The sequence below is a fragment of the Rhinatrema bivittatum genome, chromosome 3 (assembly GCF_901001135.1).
Source record: "Rhinatrema bivittatum chromosome 3, aRhiBiv1.1, whole genome shotgun sequence".
NCBI lineage: Eukaryota > Metazoa > Chordata > Amphibia > Gymnophiona > Rhinatrematidae > Rhinatrema > Rhinatrema bivittatum.
Window position 1 is genome coordinate 362183072 of NC_042617.1, and position 20574 is coordinate 362203645.

The 20574-nt window shown below is 45.8% G+C and overlaps 2 protein-coding genes across 2 annotated transcripts in view; one reads left to right on the forward strand and one right to left on the reverse strand.

The window, feature by feature from the left end:
• The window catches only part of AKIRIN2 (akirin 2), a 92033-nt gene that overhangs the window by 65944 nt on the left and 5515 nt on the right, over positions 1 to 20574 (forward strand). Inside the window, exon 4 of the mRNA XM_029595442.1 lies at positions 9586 to 9657. Within this exon, the coding sequence (XP_029451302.1) occupies positions 9586 to 9657 (72 nt within the window). The remainder of the gene's footprint in view (positions 1 to 9585; positions 9658 to 20574) is intronic.
• The window catches only part of ORC3 (origin recognition complex subunit 3), a 211015-nt gene continuing 207818 nt past the window's right edge, over positions 17378 to 20574 (reverse strand). The window contains exons 19-20 of the mRNA XM_029595436.1: positions 19832 to 19941; positions 17378 to 17523 (exon numbers count right to left, since the gene is read on the reverse strand). Coding sequence (XP_029451296.1) covers positions 17484 to 17523; positions 19832 to 19941 — 150 coding nt within the window. The 3' untranslated portion in view covers positions 17378 to 17483. The remainder of the gene's footprint in view (positions 17524 to 19831; positions 19942 to 20574) is intronic.

A 20574-nucleotide genomic window follows, 5' to 3' on the forward strand; every position in this document is an offset into this window, starting at 1 on the left:
AACTGCATTGAGGGACTCTGCAACAGGAATCTGCACCCGCAGAATTGCATGGCTGCGGGCCTTGGATCTCAGACCAAAAGTGCAGGAGCGACTTGAAGACGTGTCATACACTGGAAAGAATCTCTTCAGAGAGAAGGTTAAGGGTGGAGGCCTAAAACCAGAACTACCATGTGATCCTTCAGCAGCTCTCTGCCAGCACTCCAGACCCGTCGTCCTCATCTAGGTCGACAAGATTGGGGCCACAGAAGAAGTTCTTCTGACCAAGGAGGGATCCTCCGCCTTCTCACTCCCGTTGTCAATACCAGAGCTCTCATGGCTGTCCTAGGCAGCAAAGAGCTCCGAAGCCCCAGCCACCACCTCAGTCAGCTCCATAGACAGGGTTTTGACTGGATCATAGGGAGCGTAGCCCAGTCGTTTTTTCCTGCCAGTCGGGGGGAAGGTTGCGGTTCTTCACAAGCCAGTGGTCAAGTGTAACCTCAGACCAGTGGATTCTGTCAATTGTCCACCAAGGGTGCCGATTGAACCTATTGGATGGTCTATCAAACTGTCCCCCATCCCCAAGCCTGTTTTGGGGCCTGGTAGAACATCAGGGGATACTACTACCTCTTAACGGCCAGGGCAAAGAGGGCAGGCATTTTACTTATGGTACTCTTGATGCCAAAGAAAGCAGGACTGTGTTCCATCCTAGATCTAAGGTCCGTGAACAGATTGATCAAAAAAGAAAAGTTCAAGATGGTTTCCTTGGGCACCTTGATCCCCTTTTTGTAAAAAGGGGGACTGGCTATGCTCCCTCGATCTGAAGGACGTATACACTCACATTGAGATTTTCCCAACTCATTGAAGTATCTCCGATTTGTGGTAGGAAAACAGCACATTCAGTATCACATGCTTCCATTTGGGCTCGCATCAGCCTCGTGTGTCTTTATGAAATGCCTGGCTGTGCTGGCGGTACACCTTTGAAGACTGGGAGTATGTTTTCCTATATCTGGTCGATTGGCTGGTCAAGAGCACCTCTCAGGCAGGGGCCTACAGGTCTATGCGCTTGACTATCTGGATGTTGGAGACATGGGTTCGTCATCAACTACTTCAAATCCCATCTCAGCCAGTCACGTCAATTGGACTTTATTGGAGCCCTGCTAGACAAGGCTCAGGCCAAGGCCTTCCTGTCTCAACAAAAGGCCATCAGCCTGATGACCATCATGGCAGAGATTCAACAGAACCAGCAGGTGTCAGCTTGGCATATGTTGAGAACGTTGAGTCATATGGCTGCAACAGTTCATGTCATTCTCTTGGCACATTTATATATGTGAAAATTCCAATGGACCCTGAAGTCGCAGTGGCGCCAGGCTACACAGAGCCTCCAGGATCCATCTTAAGCCATCTCGCCTCTCTGGGACTCTTTGTCCTGGTGGCGGGTAATTTCAAATCTGGAGCAGGGGATCTCCTTTCATAGTCATCCTACCCAAATTGTCCTAACCATGGATGCGTCCACCCTGGGTTGAGGAGCTCATGTGGATGGGCTCAGCACTCTGGGTATCTGGTCTCCCAGGAATGTCTCTATCAAAACAATATCCTGGAGCTCCATGCAGTCAGGTCTGCTCTTTGGGCTTTCAGAGATCAGCTGTCCAATAAAGTTGTCCTGATCCAAGCAGCCAGCCAAGTGGCATTGTGGTATGTCAACAATCAGGGATGTATAGGATTGTACCACCTGTGCCAGGAAGTAGTTCAGATGTGTTCATGGGCCCTGTCCCATGGGATGGTACTCAGGGCTATGTACCTGGCCGGAACGGAGAATGTGATACAGACTGAGTTGTGCCTTCAGACCCCATGAATGGTCTCTGGACCAAGGGGTCGAGAATCGGATCTTCTACCTCTTGGGAAGCCCAGATGTGAATCTCTTCACAGTGCCTTGGAACAGGAAGGTTCCTCACTTCTGCTCCCTGTACAGGACACATGGCAAACCAGCCTCAGATGTCCTTTCCAGGCATTAGGACAAGGGTCTTCTTTTTTTACGTGATCTTCCAGCTTCACTAGTAAAAAAGATTCTCTTGAAGCTTTGCGAAGACAAAGGGACTGTGATCCTCATAGCCCCTTATTGACTAAGACAGGTCTGATTTCCACTCCTGTAGGAGTTGACCATCCAGAAACTGATCAGTCACGCAGGATCCAGGCAGGTTGCGACATCCCAATCTCCAGGCCCTGTTGCTCACAGCCTGTATTTTGAGAGGCTAATGTTATAACTGCTCAATCTTTCAGAAGATGTCTCTGGTCTTGGTGGCTTCAAGAAAGCCTTCAACTAGAAATAGCTATGGACTGAAGTGGAGGACATTTTCCATGTGGTGTGAGCAGAAGGCACTAAATCATTTCTCCTAGTCCACTCTACACCTGTCAGAAGCTGGCTTAAAGACAAACTCCGTTAGAGTTCATCTGAGTGCAATTGGTGCATACAACCATGGTGTAGATGGTTCTCCCATCTCTGTACAGCCTATAATTTTATGTTTCATATGGGGCCTGCTTCATTGGAAGCCTTCCTTAAGGCCTCCTGCTGTGTCTTGGGACCTCAACTTGGTTTTAGCTCAGCTGATGAAAGCTCCCTTTGAGCCACTGCACTCCTGTGACCTGAAGTACCTGATGTGGAAGATCATATTTTTGGTGGTGGTCACATCAGCACACAGGGTCAGTGAGCTTCAGGCCTTAGTAACTTATCCATGACAGGGTGGTCTTGCGTATGCACACTAAGTTCCTGCCTAAGGTGTTGATGGATTTCCTGCTTAACCAGTCCATTGTCCTGCCTACATTGTTTCCCAGGACCCAGTTGCACCAAGGCGAACAAGCCCTGTACGGTTTGGATTTCAAAAGAGTCTTAGCCTTCTATCTGGAAAGGATAGAAGCCCATACAGTCCACCCAAAGTTTTGTTACTTTTGATAGGAATAAGTTGGGCATTGCAGTTAACAAGCAGACGCTTTCCAGTTGGCTAGCAGATTGCATCTCCTGCTGTTATACCCAGGCGGGATTGCACCTTGGGGGCCATGTCAAGGCTCACTCTGAGACATGGCAACATTGGTGGTCCACTTGTGAGCAGTTCCCATGGAAGAGATCTGCAGAACTGTGATGTGGAGTTCACTTCACACATTTACATCACTTTACTGTTTGGATGGTATAATGCATGCTGAACATGCTCAATGAAGCTTGATCAAAGTTCTAGAAACTGTTATAGGTTTTCCATGCCGGGTTCCATTCGATGATGCCCATGTGTGAGGACTAACATCTTACTGTCCTTGGAGAATACCTGTTACAGCTAAGCAATGGTGCTCTCCCTGGAATTTTATTTTTGGCTGAACAGTGTTCCTTTGTTCTTTTGGACTTCCTTTTGAATTAGAACTAGTTTCTACTTGGAATATGGCCCCCAGTTGAAGCTGACAGTGTAACAATATTCTTTCCTTGGATTTTTCTGGTGGAGGGGGGAAGAAATGCAGAAACAGAGGGATGGTGTGAAAATAACTGTTTAAGTAGGATGTATTGCTACCAAAGAGGCATTTTTTTCCTTTCTCCCAGGACAAGCAGGATGGTAGTCCTAACTTGTGGGTGACATCACTGGGTGGAGCCCTATCACGGAATACTTTTCTGTCAAGGTTTCTAGAACTTTTGATTGGCACACTGAGCATGCCCAGCATGCCATAATCTCTGTAGCCACAAGGGTCTCCCTTCAGTCTCTTTTTTTTTTTTTTGTGCTGCAGTTTGCCTTGCGGTTAGGAGCTCTGTGAGAATTCTCTCACAATTTTTCTCACGGAAAAAACTTGATTACTTCATTAAAAAGTTATCTCATAGGGGTCTTCCATCACGATATTATTTTTCATCACTTGGTGAGTAAAGTTCACTGTCCCTGGTCGGTTCCTGCCCCTATCTTTTTCGGTGTCCGCAGGCCATTGACCGTTTTTGGACCTCAACCTCTGCCATCATGGCAACAGGTTTCCGAAAATGTCCGGAATGCCCCTGTACCATGTTGATTACCGACCCACATGATGTCTGTGTGCTGTGCCTCGGCTCATCACACGACATTTCTCGCTGCCCAAGTTGGGCCCAGATGACTCTGAAGGGTAGGCAGGCTTGCCTCGACAAGATGGAGACCCTGTTTAAAATCAAGCTGACTCCATAGACGTCCACCCAATCGTCACCGGCAGGAGCACCAGGGCAGTGTTGACAGTCAGTCACTGACTCCGTCTAAGGCATCTGTATCATCTTCCTCTGTGCTGGAGAAAGACCAGACCGAGCACCGAGGGGAAAACAGACACCGGCACCGACGCGAGTCTACTCCCAGTGCTGGCACAGACACCGCATTGGTCTCTGGCTATCAAGTCGCTTGCGAAGAGGACATGGGTAGAGGAGCCTTTAACACCCTCTCCAACCAAAAAACCAAGGCGATCCCCACCGATATTGGTGCCGGGTACTGAGCCCCCACAAGTTCCTGTGGATGTGCCAGTAGCGCCTAGCCTGCCTCCCCCTGTAGCTGCGATATCTACACCAGCTTTCAGGGAGGAATTGGACGGTTTCATCCGCCAGGCAGTTCTCGATGCTCTCCGAGAATTACAGCCATCGATGCTGGCCCCCATACTGACACCGAAGCCCTCGATATTTACACCATTGCTAACCAGACTGGATGCACTCATTGGTGGCTTTCCGACACAGCCCGGGCCACCAATACCAAAGCAACCCGCAAAGTCTCTGAAAGTCCTGATTCCCATTTCGGGATCCTCAGAGGACAAAGGCACGGACCAGTCCCCTTTCAACACTGATTCCACAGATGCTGGAACCGATGCCTGGTCCATCAGGGCTTTGGGACAGAGAGGCCCATGTTTCCTCTTGATGCCTTCGGTGCTGCCAGAACCCTCATCTGTGCCACCGCATCTTCCATCGAGGCCATCGAAAGATCCATCGGTGCCAACACGTCCAACAGTAGCAACCTTCTTCCCTCCCTCAGGATCTCGACTAGAGACCTTTTCTGTGACACATGGGAAGATGTTGACACCGACACATCCACGGAGGACATCTTATCAGAACCATCTCCTCCAGAAGAAAGGAAATCTCCCCCAGAAGATCTCTCCTTTGCTAATTTTGTAAGGGAGATGACATAGACAATCCCATTTGACCTGATTACAGAGGAGGACACATGCCACAAAACATTGGAAGGTCTCCAATTTGTTGATGCTCCGAAAGAAGGTATAGCTATCCCTGTCCACGAAGTGCTAGTGGATCTCGAGCATAGTCTCTGGGAGCATCCTTGTTCTGTCCAGCCAGTGAATAAGAGGACAGATGCAACTTATCTGGTCCAGCATATTCCTGGATTCCAAAAGCCACAACTATCCCATCAATCAGTGGTGGTTGAGTCTGCACAGAAGGCCAGAAGACTGCGACCTCACTCTTCAATACTTCCTGGCAAAGACCAAAAATTCCTTGATATTTTGGGTCGCAAGATGTTTCACAGCTCTATGCTAGTGTCACGTATAGCTGCATACCAACTTTACATGACACAGTATCAAAGGAATCTCTGGAAGCAAATTCAGGGAATAGCCGACTCTCTTCCCCAACAACACTCAAGGTAGTCTCAACGCCATACTACAGAAAGGCCTTGAGGCTGGGAAATATATGAGGTTCATGCTGCTTACGACTCCTTTGAAACAGCTTCTCGCTTTTCAGCAACAGGAATCGGCGCCAGGAGGTGGACCTGGCTGAAAGCATCTGACTTGAGACCTGAAGTGTAAGACAAACTTGCTGATTTTCCATGTACCGGTGAAAACCTACTCTGAGACAAGATGCTGTGGCTCAACTAAAAGACCACAATGAGACCCTGCAGCAATTATCTACAGTTACTACAGAGGCCGAGGCCCCTTCCTCTGCAAGGAGATCCACCAGAAGAGAACCTAGAAAACCATTTTATCGCCCATGCAGATACTACCCACCTACATCTCGTGTGAGGCCAACCAGGCCATCTCAGAGAGCACATCCTCGACAGCCCAAGACATCCAGGCCTCAGCCACCACCGCAAACAGGCCAAGCCTCTGGATTTTGAGATCTATCCAGAGAAAAGCAGCCACTCCACAAATCCAGATCTGCCAGTAGGAGGTCGAATTCACCACTTCATAACCAACTGGCTCAACATTACCACAGACCAATGGGTTATATCCATCATAACCCAGGGATACCATCTAAACTTCCTCATGGTACCCCCGGACTCACCACCCAGTCCTCTGTGGATGCAAGATCATCACACAAGTCTTCTAGAGTCAGAACTGTCCACCCTTCTGGGTGCCAGGGCTGTGGAACCTGTTCCCCGGGCACAGCAGGGCAGAGGGTTCTACTCCTGCTATTTTCTCATTCCAAACAAATCAGGCAACCTCCACAATCTCAACAAATTTCTACAAAAAGAAAAATTCAGGATGGTTTCCTTGGGCACCATGCTTCCCCTTCTGCAAAAAGGAGATTAGCTCTGTTCTCTGAATCTTCAAGACGCTTACGCTCACATTCCAATATTCCCACACCACCGCAAGTACCTGCGATTCCTAGTGGGACATCAACACTTTCAGTACCGGATTTGCCTCGGCACCCCGTGTATTTACAAAGTGCCTAGCAGTGGCTGCAGCCCATCTACGCAAGAAAAGCATACACATCTTTCCTTACCTGGACGACTGGCTCATCAAGAGCCAATCCAAGCAAGGAGCTCTAGATGCTCTCCAGCTCACTATCAATCTACTGCAGTCTTTGGGATTTCTCATCAACTACCAAAAATCCCACCCGACTCCATCTCACCTCCTTACTTTCATTGGAGCAGATTTGGACACCACAGTCACAAAGGCCTTCCTGCCCAATGACCGCACAGTCACACTCTCCAACCTAGCTTCGTCTCTGTGCACAAAAGTAACAGCCTCAGCTCATCAATTCCTAACATTGCTGGGCCACATGGCTTCTACGGTGCACATCACTCCTATGGCCAGGCTGGCCATGAGAATAATTCAATGGACTTTGGCTTGGAGCCACTGAGATTTCAATCAACCGCTTTCATCCCAGATTCAAGTAACCCACCAGTTTATCGCTTCTCTGGTGGACGAACAAAGTCAACTTGCTAACAGGTCTACCCTTTCAGCAACCAGTTCCGCAAGTAACTTGAACCACAGAAGCATCCATCTTGGGTTGGGGAGCTCATGTGAGCAATCTTCAAACTCAAGGTACTTGGACACAGCTCGAAGCAGCATTTCAGATCAACTTCCTAGAGCTTCAAGTTATACATTATGCTCTATATGAGTTCAAGGACTGCCTTTCACACTAGACTGTTCTCATACAAACAGATAACACAGTTGCAATGTGGTACTTGAACAAACAGGGAGGCACAGGCTCTTTTCTCCTCTGCCAAGAAGCCGCACAGATCTGGGCCTGGGCGCTAGCACACTCCATGTATCTACGGGCCACTTTTCTGCCAGGCATACAGATCGCCTCAGCTGACTGTTCTATCCCCACAAGTGGTCTCTGGATCCTGTGGTAACGACCAGAATCTTCCATCGCTGCGTTCAACCAACAATAAACCTCTTTGCATCCAAACTGAATCACAAAGTGGACAGATTCTGCTCCCTGCACAGGCAACCAAACAAGTTAGCCATGGATGCCTTTGCTCGCCCCTGGAACACAGGCCTCCTATATGCGTGTCCCCCGATACCGCTGATAGCCAAAACTCTTGTGAAGATACAACAGGACCAAAGGGTCAGTGATACTCATAGCCCCGTATTGGCCTCGACAAGTGTGGTTTCCCATGCTTCTCGACCTTTCGATCAAAGAACCCATTCACCTGGGCACAGCACCCACTCTCATAACTCAGAACCAAGGCATGTTACGCCATCCAAACCTTCAGACCCTGTCCCTCACAGCCTAGATGTTGAAAGCTTGATTCTACAACCGCTCAACCTTTCAAATGATGTCTCTCAAGTGCTTGTAGCCTCACGAAAGCCTTCCACACGAAAATCCTATCGTTCTAAGTGGAATAGATTTCCCATATGGTGCACGCCAAAAGGTATCAACCCTTTTTCCTTCCCTACGCCATCTCTATTAGACTATCTCTGGCACCTTTCAGATTCTGGTCTCCAGACTTCTTCGGTGAGGGTACACCTGAGTGCCAACTCAACGTACCACAAAGGAGTTGGGGATGCCCAGTAACAGCGCAACCCCTTGTGAGTAGGTTCATGAGGCGCCTATTACAACTTAAGCCCCCTCTACGCCCATCAGTCACTGAATGGGACCTAAATGTAGTACTTATAAGGCTCATGCGCTCCCCGTTTGAGCCTTTGCACTCCTGCGATGTTAAATTTCTTACATGGAAAGTTCTCTTCCTAGTAGCCATTACATCTACTCGAAGGGTTAGTGAGTGACAGGCACTTGTCACATACTCACCCCATACAAGGTTCCTTCATGACAGAGTGGTCCTTCGTACTCACCCTAAATTCCTTCCCAAGGTGGTTACTGACTTCCACTTGAATCAGTCTATAGTCTTGCCCACATTTTTCCCAAGGCCCCACTCTCACCAGGGCCAGAGGGTTTTACACACCTTGGACTGTAAATGTGCCCTTGCATTTTACCTAGACCACACTGCAGTCCATAGGAAATCCACCCAACTTTTTGTTTCTTTCAATAAGAACAAACCAGGAGTTGCAGTGGGCAAACAAACTCTCTCCAATTGGCTAGCAGACTGTATTGAATTCTGCTATGAGAAAGCAGGCCTTCCTCTCCAGGGACGAGTGAAGGCGCACTCCGTAAGAGTCATGACAACCTCAGTAGCACACTATCTTTCAGTACCGATTGCTGACATCTGTAAGGCTGCAACATGGAGCTCTCTCCACACATTTGCAGCACATTACTGCCTGGACAAGGAAGGATGTCAGGACTCTGCCTTTGGCCAATCCGTCTTGAAGAATTTATTTCCAGTATAATCCCAACACCTTCCACATCCATCTGCTGTGATTTTCAGGGTGCCTCATTTTTCCCAACAGTACACCAGTTGTTGTGCCTGTTGCATAAGTTGTACGTTGTTGGACCAAATTAAATATGAGTCAGCCTGTAGCTTGCTAATCACCCACATGTGAGGACTACCATCCTGCTTGTCTGGGAGAAAGCAGAGCTGCTTACCTGTAACAGGTGTTCTCCCAGGACAGCAGGATGTAGTCCTCACGAAACCCACCAACCACCCTGAGGAGTTGGGTCTGAAACGTTTTATTTTATTTTTTTGCTCGCAGCTTTTGCTCAAACGAGACTAAAGGGAGACCCCTGTGGCTACAGGGATTATGGCATGCTGGGCATGCTCAGTGTGCCAGTCAAAAGTTCTAGAAACTTCGTCAGAAAAGTTTTCTGTGATAGGGCTCCTTCCAGTGATGTCACCCACATGTGAGGACTCCATCCTGCTTTTCTGGGAGAACACCTGTTACAGGAAGCAACTCTGCTTTCCTTAAGATAAAATGGGGCCTGCATTCTAAGGAAACAGGCTTTGAATGAATTAGAATAGGTAGAGAGCATGCCTGTCTTGTCATTAATATTTCATTTGTCCATAGAACAATATGATGCCTTTGTGAAGTTCACGCACGACCAGATTTTGCGACGATATGGAGAACAGCCTGCTAGCTGTGAGTATTTAAATTACTATAAAAAGTGAGATAAACAAAAATTCGTGTTCAAAAATTAATACTTCTTCCCATTTGGACAATTGTTTTGCTGCATAGGGCGTCTAGCTAAATGGGAACGGACCCTGTTAGGGCCACTACTAAATCTGCTATATAGTATCTCATTATGCATAGTGCTCCACTACTGAATCAAGTCATTGAGAAAGCTTCCTTTTCCTGTTACACCGGTCCAGATGTGTGGGTTATCACCACCCAGTAGCAGATAGAAATATAGGACTTTCCTTTTCTGTGGTGATATCACCAGTATATAAAAAAGTCAGTATTCTCCATCTCCTTCAGATGGTGGTAGTTCTAGATTGGTGCAATAGGATCCCTAATTCTTAGGTGTCTGCCTTCAGCCCCCCCCCCCCCCCCTGGTAGAGCATGATATTTTTTTTCACATCTGCTTGTGGCTTGTAGAGCAAGAGTTGGCTCAACCATTTCCCTAGTAGTGTGAGCTTGGGCCGGGTTCTCAGGTTTTCCTAGTTAAGTGAGCCCTGTTACTCAGCTCAGAGGATCCCTGTAGGCCTGATTAAATGGTGGAGGGGAGGTAGGTGGCTAGCCCAGGAGAAGCTTTTCTGAGCAACTGTCTCCTTGTTGAAGTCCCCTCTTCAGCTCCCCCTTGCCTTTTTGGAGCTGCCTTTTTCCCTAAATTTGGACAAAAAAAGTTTAAAGCTGAGAATAAAAATGTTTTCAAAACCACATTTTGATATTTTGGCAAGAGTGGGTAAATCAGATGACACCTTTCTGGGGGAGTGGATGTATGACTAGGTCAGAGGAACCTACTGGTTGGGAATCTTGATCCAGTGCTGATAGTGGACTGAGGAGTACTTGCTAGAGAGGTCTCTTCCCCCCCCCACCCCCAACCTTCCTGGTGGAAGTTGTTTAATTTTTTTACAATCTCCAGTAGTTGTATGGCCACCTCTCCTTCCATGTGGAGATGGCTGAGCAGGGGGGGGTGTCAGAGGCAACAGGAGCCAGTGCAGTCTGCTCTTCCTGTCCTATCTGTGCTGAGAAGGTTTTGGGGGAGATGGAAGAAGGTGTCTGCTGCTGTTGGCAATAAGGTAGCAGAGTTAGAGGGGGAATTTGCAGGGGGAGAAGCTCCTTGGTCACTGCTTGTTCGGCCCATTTAGGGGCAGGAATGACTGCCAACTTAGATTCTCTTCTTGGCCCGTTCCCACCTGGGGGTGCCTTTGGAGTTTCCTGGCCTTTGGTATTATCCCCAGACAAGGATTTGGATCAGGATGTCCTCTGTGGTCCTTATCTCTCTTCCCAAAGGATTTTTCTCCTTTCTTTTTTGTATTCTTATTCCATGCCTTTTGTACAATACAGAGGCTGGGGTGGGGGAGTGGCCCAGAGATCTGTGCGCCAAAGGCCTATTCCTGGCTTCTCCCATCAGGGTGCCTCAGTGCACAAGTGCCCCAGATTAGAGAGAGGTGCTGGACTTTATGAAAGAGTCTTCATCCCCAAGATCACCCCTGGATTCAGGGATGGAAGAGGAAATAGAGGCACATAGACCTTTGGAAGAAGCGGCATTGTCCTCCAAGGGAAAATATTCCTTAGTTATCTGTTTGTTTCACATAGATGGGGTTTCATCGCTGATTTCCAAGGTTATTTATATTGCTCTGGATACTTTATTCCAAGGTAGAAGAGATCTCTGTGAGTGATCCTATCCTTGGGGGAGTTGGTAGACCATCCAAGGCATTTCATTTCCATAAGGCAATAGAGGGAATGGTTTTGTTGGAGTGGGAATTTCCAGAAAGTGGTTTCAAGGCTGTTAAGACCTTAGAACAGCCTGAGGTTGGAAAATGACTTTTGTGGATGCTGTAAATTGATGCTCTTGTTTTGGCTGTGATCTGCAAAATGACTATCCTGGTGGAAGGGGGACAAGGACCAGACTGAGTCTGTCTTGAAGCAGATTTGGCCTTGATGGTACAAATCTCTGTGGAGGATATGTGGCTCGGTCCTTATTGCACTGAGTTCTGCAGCTTCCAGAGAGCTTGGAGGCAGCTCGCTTAGAATTGGGGCAACTGTTTTTTGGTCGATGCATCGTATGATCTTTGTAAGGATATATTCTAAATTGGTAGCCTCTGTTGTAGTGGCTCAGAGACTAAGGCTGAATAATTGGGCTGCAGATACATCTAAGGCCCATCTTAGCAAGCTCCCTTTTAAAGAAAATTTGTTTGGAAAAGACCTGGAAGATCAAGGATCTTAGTGAGAATTAAGTCAAAAGTTCCCAGAGAATTGATTCTGATCAACCTCCCAATCCAGTAGAGGTTGGGGTGCTTGAGTGACACCAGGAGATATAGATTGGGAAAACAGTTGTTTTCCCAAGCTGCCAGTTTGAGGGAGAAATGCCCTTTCAAGAGTCATTGGGTACTCTCTGTGGGAATCCCGGTGGGCAAAGCATTGATAAGGAAAGCAAAGAGAATTTGAAAAGAAGCTTGCTGTGGAAGCAAAAAACTCATAATAAAACCTTTTAGGTACATTAGAGGTAAAAAGCCTGAGAGGGAGTCAGACATATGATCGGGGGGGGTAAAAGGAACACTTAGGGATGACAAAGCCATAGCAGAGAGACTAATTGAATTCTTTGCTTTGGTATTCACTGAGGAAGATGTAAGAGAGCTACCCATGCCAGAAATGATATTCAAAGGTGATGATTCAGAAAAACTGAAACAAATCTCAGTGAATGAGGAAGATGTAATAGGGCAAATTGGCAAACTAAAGAGTAGCAAATCACCTGAAAGTGCTGAAAGAACTGAGAAATTTAAATTGTGGACCTGCTATTGGAAATTTGGAAATTATCAGTGACATTGTCTATGGTACTTGAAGACTAAGGTTGCCAATGTAATGCCAGTTTTTAAAAAGGGATCAAGGGGTGATCCAGGAAATTACAGACCAGCGAGTCTCATGTCTGTGCCAGGCAAAATGGTATAAAGTATCATAAAGAACATAATTAGTAAACATTTAAATAAGCATAATTTAATGGGACAAAGCCAACATGGATTTAGCCAAGATAGTCTAGCCTCACAAATTTGCTACATTTTTTTGAAGGCGTAAACAAACGTGGATAAAGGTAAGCCAGTTGATAGTGTATCTGGATTTCCAGAAAGCATTTGACAAAGTCCCTTATGAGAGATGACGTAGGAAATTAAAAAGTCATGGGAGAGGGGGGCAGTGTCCTATTGTGGATTTCCAACTAGTTAAGATAGAAAACAGAGAGTAGGGCTAAATGGTAAGTTTTCCCAATGGAAAATGGTGAATAGTGGCGTGCCCCATAGATCTGTTCTGGGACCATTTCTTTTTAATATATTTATAAATGACCGGCAAATGGGAACAAGTGAATTGATCAGCTTTGCCAATGACACAAAATTATTCAAAGCTGTTAAATTGCAAGAAGATTGTGATAGATTGCCATAGGATATTTCAAAATTGGGAGATCGGACATTCAAATGGCAAATTAAATTTAATGTGGACAAATGCAAAGTGATGCACTTAGGGAAGAGTAACCCAAATTATAGTTACACAATGCAAGGTTCCATATTAGGAGTCACCACTCAGGAAAAGGATCTAGTTGTCATTGTTGAAAATATGTTGACATCTTCTGCTCAGTGTGCAGCAGCAGCCAAGAAAGCAAATAGAATGCTAGGGTTTGTTAAAAAAGGAATGGAGAATAAATCGGTGAATATCATCATGCCTCTGTATTTCTCCATGGTGCGACCTTATCTTGAGTATTGTGTGCAGTTGTGGTCACCACATCTCAAAGATATAGCAGAATTAGAAAAGGTACAGAGAAGGGTGACCAAAATGATAAAGGGAATGGAACAATTCCCCTATGAAGAAAGGCTAAAGAGGTTAGGACTCTTCAGCTTGGAGAAGACTGAGGAGAGATATGGTAAAGGTCTATAAAATGAGTGGATTGGAACAAGTAAACAATCAGTTTACTCTTTCGAAAGGTACAAAGACCAGGGGACACACAATGACACACTAGGTAATACATTTAAAACTAATAAGAGAACATTTTTTACTCAACGTATAATTAAGCTGGGGAATTCATTGCCAGAGGATGTGGTCAATGTTATTAGTGTAGTTGTGTTTAAAAAAGGTTTTGATCAAGCTCCTGGAGGAAAAGTCTATTAATCATTATTAAGATGGAGTTGCAGAAATCCACTGCGTATTCTTGGGATAAGCAGCTTGGAATCTAAACCCCCTTGGGAGCTTGGCCACTGTTGGAAACGGGATACTGGGCTTGATGGACCTTTGGTATGGCCCAATATGGCAAGTCTTATGTTCTTATGAGGGGGTAAAGGAAAGGGAGGCACTATATCCCCAACAATTTTAGTCTATTGGGGTAGGGGGCCTGTCTTAACACTTCAGGTCTTTGGAAAGGGTGTGTGTGGGTAGGGGCTATTTATTAAGGACAGAAGTGGTAGGGGCTGTCTGTGCATGTGCAGTTTATTTGTAAACTTTGGAGTGTCAGTGCTGCCAGCTGGGGGCCAGTACTGACCCCTACTCAACTTAGTCTTTTTTGCTGTGAAGTGTTTTATGTGGTTAGCCCTTTAAGATAAGAACATAAGAAATTGCCATGCTAGGTCAGACCAAGGGTCCATTAAGCCCAGCATCCTGTTTCCAACAGAGGCCAAACCGGGCCACAAGAACCTGGCAGGAGGAGGAAGTGACGTCACCTGCATAATGGCCGCATGATCGAGGAGCTCCCGGTCCCCCGGCGAAAAAACTTTCTTCAACAGGTGAAACCGAGCCTGTACCGGTGGCTGAGACAGAGCACAATTCCCGGCGACCCGATATCAAAATTGCGGGGTGCTCTGTTAAATATACTGCACAGCAGTGATTGCCCAGGAACGGCAGCTCTCTCAATTGAGGCCGCATAGAGTGAACAACCCACCCCTCACGCGGCAATTTCAGCAGCACAACGGATTAGGCTTCAGGGGCAGAAGCAGAGCTGCTTCCCCGACGGCAATCTACAGCACAGGCAGACTAGGCGTGCAGTCGGATATACGCTAATTGCAGCCACGAGCACTGTAGACCACAGGACATGTGGCCCCCGGCTCCCAACTAGGGCACACAAAAGGTAAGCAGCCTTAAAAAAAAAAACAAGACAAAAACAAAACAAAAAACGGATGGTCATCGCAGCGCTTTCGAATGGTGCGTTGGAGCAGATATAGCCCCCCTTCCTCTGATGTCTAAATCGAGCCGCTCAGTGGACCTTCGGCAGTTTTCTTACGAGGCAGCAGACCCAAAAAAACTCACCAGCTATCGGGACAAAATGGCGTCCAGAGCAGCACTGGAAAAATCCGCTCAGGCTGGTGAGTCTCAGGCCCCGCTCTCAACTCCAGCTACTTATGAGCATATTTCTAAGGCAGACTTTATACATTGGTTTGAAGAATTGAATAAAAACATTGGTGGCATTAAGACTGAATTGTCTCAGATAGTTGCAGAGCTTTGTCAGGACATGGGGGCTCTCGGGCAAAGGGTGGACGATGTGGAGACACAGATGGAGGAGCAATTTGTATCCGTGGACAAGCTTACAAAAAAAATCACAGAGCTGGAGTCCGTATATGACCTGACACAAGAAAAACTTGAAGATCTGGAGAACAGGTCCCGCTGCTGCAATCTACGTTTCAGGGGGATCCCAGAATTGGAGGAATATAAAGATGCTGCATTAGTGGTCAAAAAAATCAGCAGCTACCTCCTACTTAAACATAGGGAGAGTTGTGACCTGGACTCTATACATCTAGAAAGGGTGCATCGGGCCCTGGGGGCCAGGAGGAACAACTCTCCCCGGGACATAATTGTTTGCTACTGGGAATTTCGCTAGAAGGAAGAGATATACCAAGCGGCTCGGAGAGAAAACCAATTGCAATGGGAAGGCCACAACATTTCTTGTTTACAGACTTGTCCCCACTGACTCTACAGAAAAGGAAGAGCTTTCATGGTATCACTGAAGTACTGCAACGTGAGGGCACAAGATATAAATGGCTGTTCCCTTTTGGGCTCGCATTCACACTGGGAGGTACTACTTCTTGGGTGAAGACGGTACAGGAAGCTGCAAATATCCTTACTGACGCCGGCATGCAGGTAGAAACGTCGCCAGAACACCGTGAGCGGACCTCGGACCCTGCAAAAGATACACCCAGATGGCAGAGAGCTTCCTCAGGAAGACGATGGTTGCGGAGGCATTCAGGGAGCTCGACCTCAGCTAAAACTGCACCTTCTTGAAGGCACTCTTGGTCCACTCAGCGAAACATTCTGGTTGGCTTACAGGACAGCGAGGATCATCACAGTCCAACTAATAGCTTCACAATAGCTCTCTTTTGGCTTCTGACAAGTTTTATGCCAACTTTGGATATGCCTTATACCAGCACTGGTCCCTATAGGGGCTAACAAGGATGCATAATGGCTTGCATTCAAATGGGCCCTCTATTTTGGTGGGTTCCCATCAGTGCAGAGCTATCATGCTGATGAGCTAATCTGGGTTTGAGTGTCGTGGGACCAAGTGCTCTCACATATTGTAATGTTACCGAGTTAAGTTGGGTGTAGCCTGTTTGCTTACTGATCACCAATTTTACTATGCCGGGGGAACCGGGTAGGTTGTGCAGGTGTTCCCTTTCCTCCTTCCACTACTACAGGCTGTTCATGTATCAGCCTTCTATGACAAAGGGGATTGGGGGAGGGGGGACGATTTAGAGGTTCTGGGTTGTACTAAAATTGGATTTGATGTATCACATTCTTGCTTTTTGGTAACTAGACTATTACTTTTACACTAATTTGAGTGTTCGTTTTCCACAGGGGAATAGCATGTTTTTCTGGTTCATTTCTTTCCCTACCATTGGGCTTACTCGATATAATGGGATGCAAGGTACGCATCAAGTATTGCACATGGATAAGGAATCCCGATGGGTCTGTTCAGACTAGCCTCCTTGAATACGAAGGGATTAAATTCCCCATTTAAAAGGAATATGCTATTCAAGGAGGCTCGACGTTTACAAGCAGACATTCTCTTTGTGCAGGAAACGCATTTAAGAGGTAGGGATGGCAAGCTTTTACGGGGCAATAGGCGCTATCCCCAAGTCTTCTTGACTCCCAGTAGGGCTAATAATAAATATGGTGGGGTGGGTATATTGATAGCCAGTACGGTCTGTGCGGATTTTAAGGTTCTGCACCAAGATCCAGAAGGGAGGTTGTTGATCTTACAAATGACCACCCCACAAGGGACCTATATCCTGACAAACATATATATCCCTACACATGATCAGGATTCCTTTTATCGGAACCTATATTATCAGCTGAATCAGTTTCCGGGGGATCACCTTATATTGGCAGGTGATTTCAATATCACATTACATCCCATCATGGATACCTCTAAGGGAAAGAGCTCTGTACCGTCAAAACGGTGCAGGGAACTGAAACACATCATGTCACACTTTGAGCTTATAGACATCTGGCGCTTTATGCACACCAATGTTAAAGATTTCACTTTTTATTCAGCGGCCCATTGCTCGTATTCTAGAATTGATATGTTCCTTAAAGATAAATCACTCATTTCGGACACCTTGCATACTTCTATAGATGTTATTACATGGTCGGACCATGTACCAATTACCTGTGATTTAAATGCTTTACAGGGAAACACAGGAAAGCGCTTTTGGAGATGTGTAATGATTCTTTATTTGAGGACAAGGCAATTTTACAAAAAATACGAGAAGTAATAAATGAATACATAGAACTAAATGATACAGGTGAGATGTCCCCGATGACGGTGTGGGAGGGTCTCAAGGCAGTAACTCGTGGACACTTGATTGCACAGGCATCCTACAAGAAAAAATCCAACAATCAAAATAGACAATCCTTGGAAGGCCAAATTAGGTCATTAGAGGTAGAGCATAAAAAATATGGTAGAATAGATAACCTTCATCAGCTTTATCAGGCTCAGTAGCAGTTACAGCAATTAAATATATCTGAAACCGCTCATCATTTGAATCTCCTCAAACAAAAATATCTTGAAGGCGGTAATAAAGCAGATAGGTTATTAGCGCATGCCCTAAAGAAACGGCAGTTACAGGCCCAGATCTTGAAAATCAGGGATGCTCAGGGTAAGTTCCTTTTATCAATCTAATCACATCAGGGAACGCTTCGTACAATTCTATAGAGACTTGTATTCATTGGATAAAACGATACAGTACGATGACATTTTGGACTATCTGTCATCGGTCACTCTCCCCATCTTAACGGATCAACAACGGGACCGACTGAATAAGGAAGTAACTTTAATGGAAATTACTAGGGCAATTGGCGACTTGAACTCTGGCAAGGCCCCCGGGCTAGACAGTTTCACGGGGAAATTCTATAAATCATATTTGGGGCAAATAGCACCCCTCCTCCTGAAGGCTTTCAATTCGTTAATGGAGGGATCTCCATTGGGTCCCCACACTAACACAGCAGAGATAACGATTTTGCCTAAACCAGGCAAGGATATTACACAATGTGGTTCTTATCGCCCAATCTCATTACTGAATATTGATTTGAAAATTCCTGCAAAAATTTTAGCTACTAGATTGGGTGTCCTCTTGCCGGATTTGGTACATGCAGACCAATCTGCCTTTATTCCTGGGAGAATGGTGTCCGACAATGTTAGTCAGGTATTGAATTTGGTTCATTTGGCAAAAAGCTGACTGTCAACATCAATTTTAATGTCTGTTGACGCCGAAAAGGCTTTCGATAGAGTACATTGGCCTTTTCTATTTCAAGTTTTAGAAAAGTTTCAATTGGGGAATCGCTTTATTCAGTAGATTCAACAACTCTATACCTCCCCAGAAGCGTTTATCAAAGTCAATGGGGGATACTCAGACAGTTTCTTGGCAGAGCGGGGTACCAGACAAGGGTGCCCCCTTCACCGTTATTATTTGTTTTAGTGCTGGAACCCTTTGCCACTAAAATATGCCATACGGACATGATTCGGGGCATAGAGGTAGGGGGAATTTCGTATAAAATTTCAATGTTCGCAGGTGACATTTTATTCACCTTAAGCCAGCCCACATCCACATTTCCAGCTTCAGTGGTGGAATTAGGAAACTACAGTAAGGTATCGAGCTTTAAAATGAACTATGATAAGACTGAGCTGCTGCCGATTCACCTGGATGACTCTGTACGTAACCAATTACAATCACAATATCCTTTTAAATGGACGAAACATAGTATTCGCTATCTAGGTATCAATCTGACAGGTACGGGAACGGATTTATTTAAGCTAAATTATGATCACTTAGCAAAAAAGATGTATCTGGATCTTGTGGCCTGGAATTCGTTAAATTTATCCTGGCTGGGTAAAATTGCAATGGTTAAAATGAACATCCTCCCTCGTCTCTTATACCTATTTCAAACATTGCCCATTGAAGTCCCCGATAGCTACTTTAAGTCACTGCGGTGGTGGATTTTTTATTATATCTGGCGCAGGCAACCACCACGGATTGCCAGACAGATATTGTACCGCCCAAAACTAAATGGAAGGGTGGGCATGCCCGATCTTAAGTATTATTTAGCTGCTCAGTTGAAGGCAGTTGTGGATTGGCATTTAGAGAGTCCGATAAAGCAATGAGTGGCCATTTGAGGAAGCGTCTGCTAACTGTCTGCGCCTAGCAGGGCAGAGCTGGCTATTACACACACACAGGGTGGTGGGCCGAGAATTATCTCCCTATGCGAACCATACTTTGTCTGTGGGATAAACATAAACGAGCATTGATAGGCCCACACTCATTACATAGAAATACTCCCATATGTGATAACAGGGATTTCTCTCCGGGACTACAATGTGGATATTTTATACGTTGGCATACTTTGGGCCTAAGGGTGGTGGGACAGCTTATTCCTACTAATAATAAAGAACTCATGGATTTTGCCACATTGCAAGCGAAATACAACTTACCTTCCACTGATATCTTTATGTACTCACAACTGAAACACTACTTAATACAAGCCAAATCTAGGCAACCATTTCCCCCAGATAAATTACTTTTTGAAGGCATATGTGGTGCAGAGGGGAAAGTAAAAAAAAAGTGATTTCTAAGATCTATTTGCTTCTTTTGGGAGATATGTAAAATGTTGTTTACCTACATTTCCTTACCCGGATTCTGGTAGGGTGCATGGTCTGATAATTGCCCAGGTGGTTTTGGCCACACGGATGACCATAGCGGCCTCTTGGAAACAAGTGAATAGTCCACAGAGTTCGGCTGTCTGGAAAAGAATGTCGAGCGTTTATTATCTGTGCAAGTTAACCGCTCTTCGTCAAGACCGCTTGGAACACTTTTTCAGAAGTTGTGGGCGCCCTATGAACAATAGGTGGCCTGCAACTCCTCTCCCTTATTGGGGAACCATGTTTTATTTCAAAGCACATCTACTGGTGGGTCTGTGGCTCATCAAATCATTAATCATCTATCCTTTTCATTTATACTGAAATAGTATAAATAGTGAAATAGTACACCCAGAGGGGCTTGGGGGGGGGGGGGGGGGGGGATCTTTTGTCATGTCATTGTAGGCTCCTAAGAGTAGGTAATAGAACTGGTTTACAATGATGTGCATTCTGTATTGTGGATGCCTTATGCTTATGTTCATGCTTATGTTCAAGTTCTGGTTCATCAAATCATTAATCATCTATCCTTTTCATTTATACTGATAATAGTGAAATAGTACACCCAGAGGGGCTTGGGTGGGTATCTTTTGTCATGTCATGTAGGCTCCTAAGAGTAGGTAATAGAACTGGTTTACAATGATGTGCATTCTGTATTGTGGATGCCTTATGCTTATGTTCATGCTTATGTTCAAGTTCTGGTTCATCAAATCATTAATCATCTATCCTTTTCATTTATA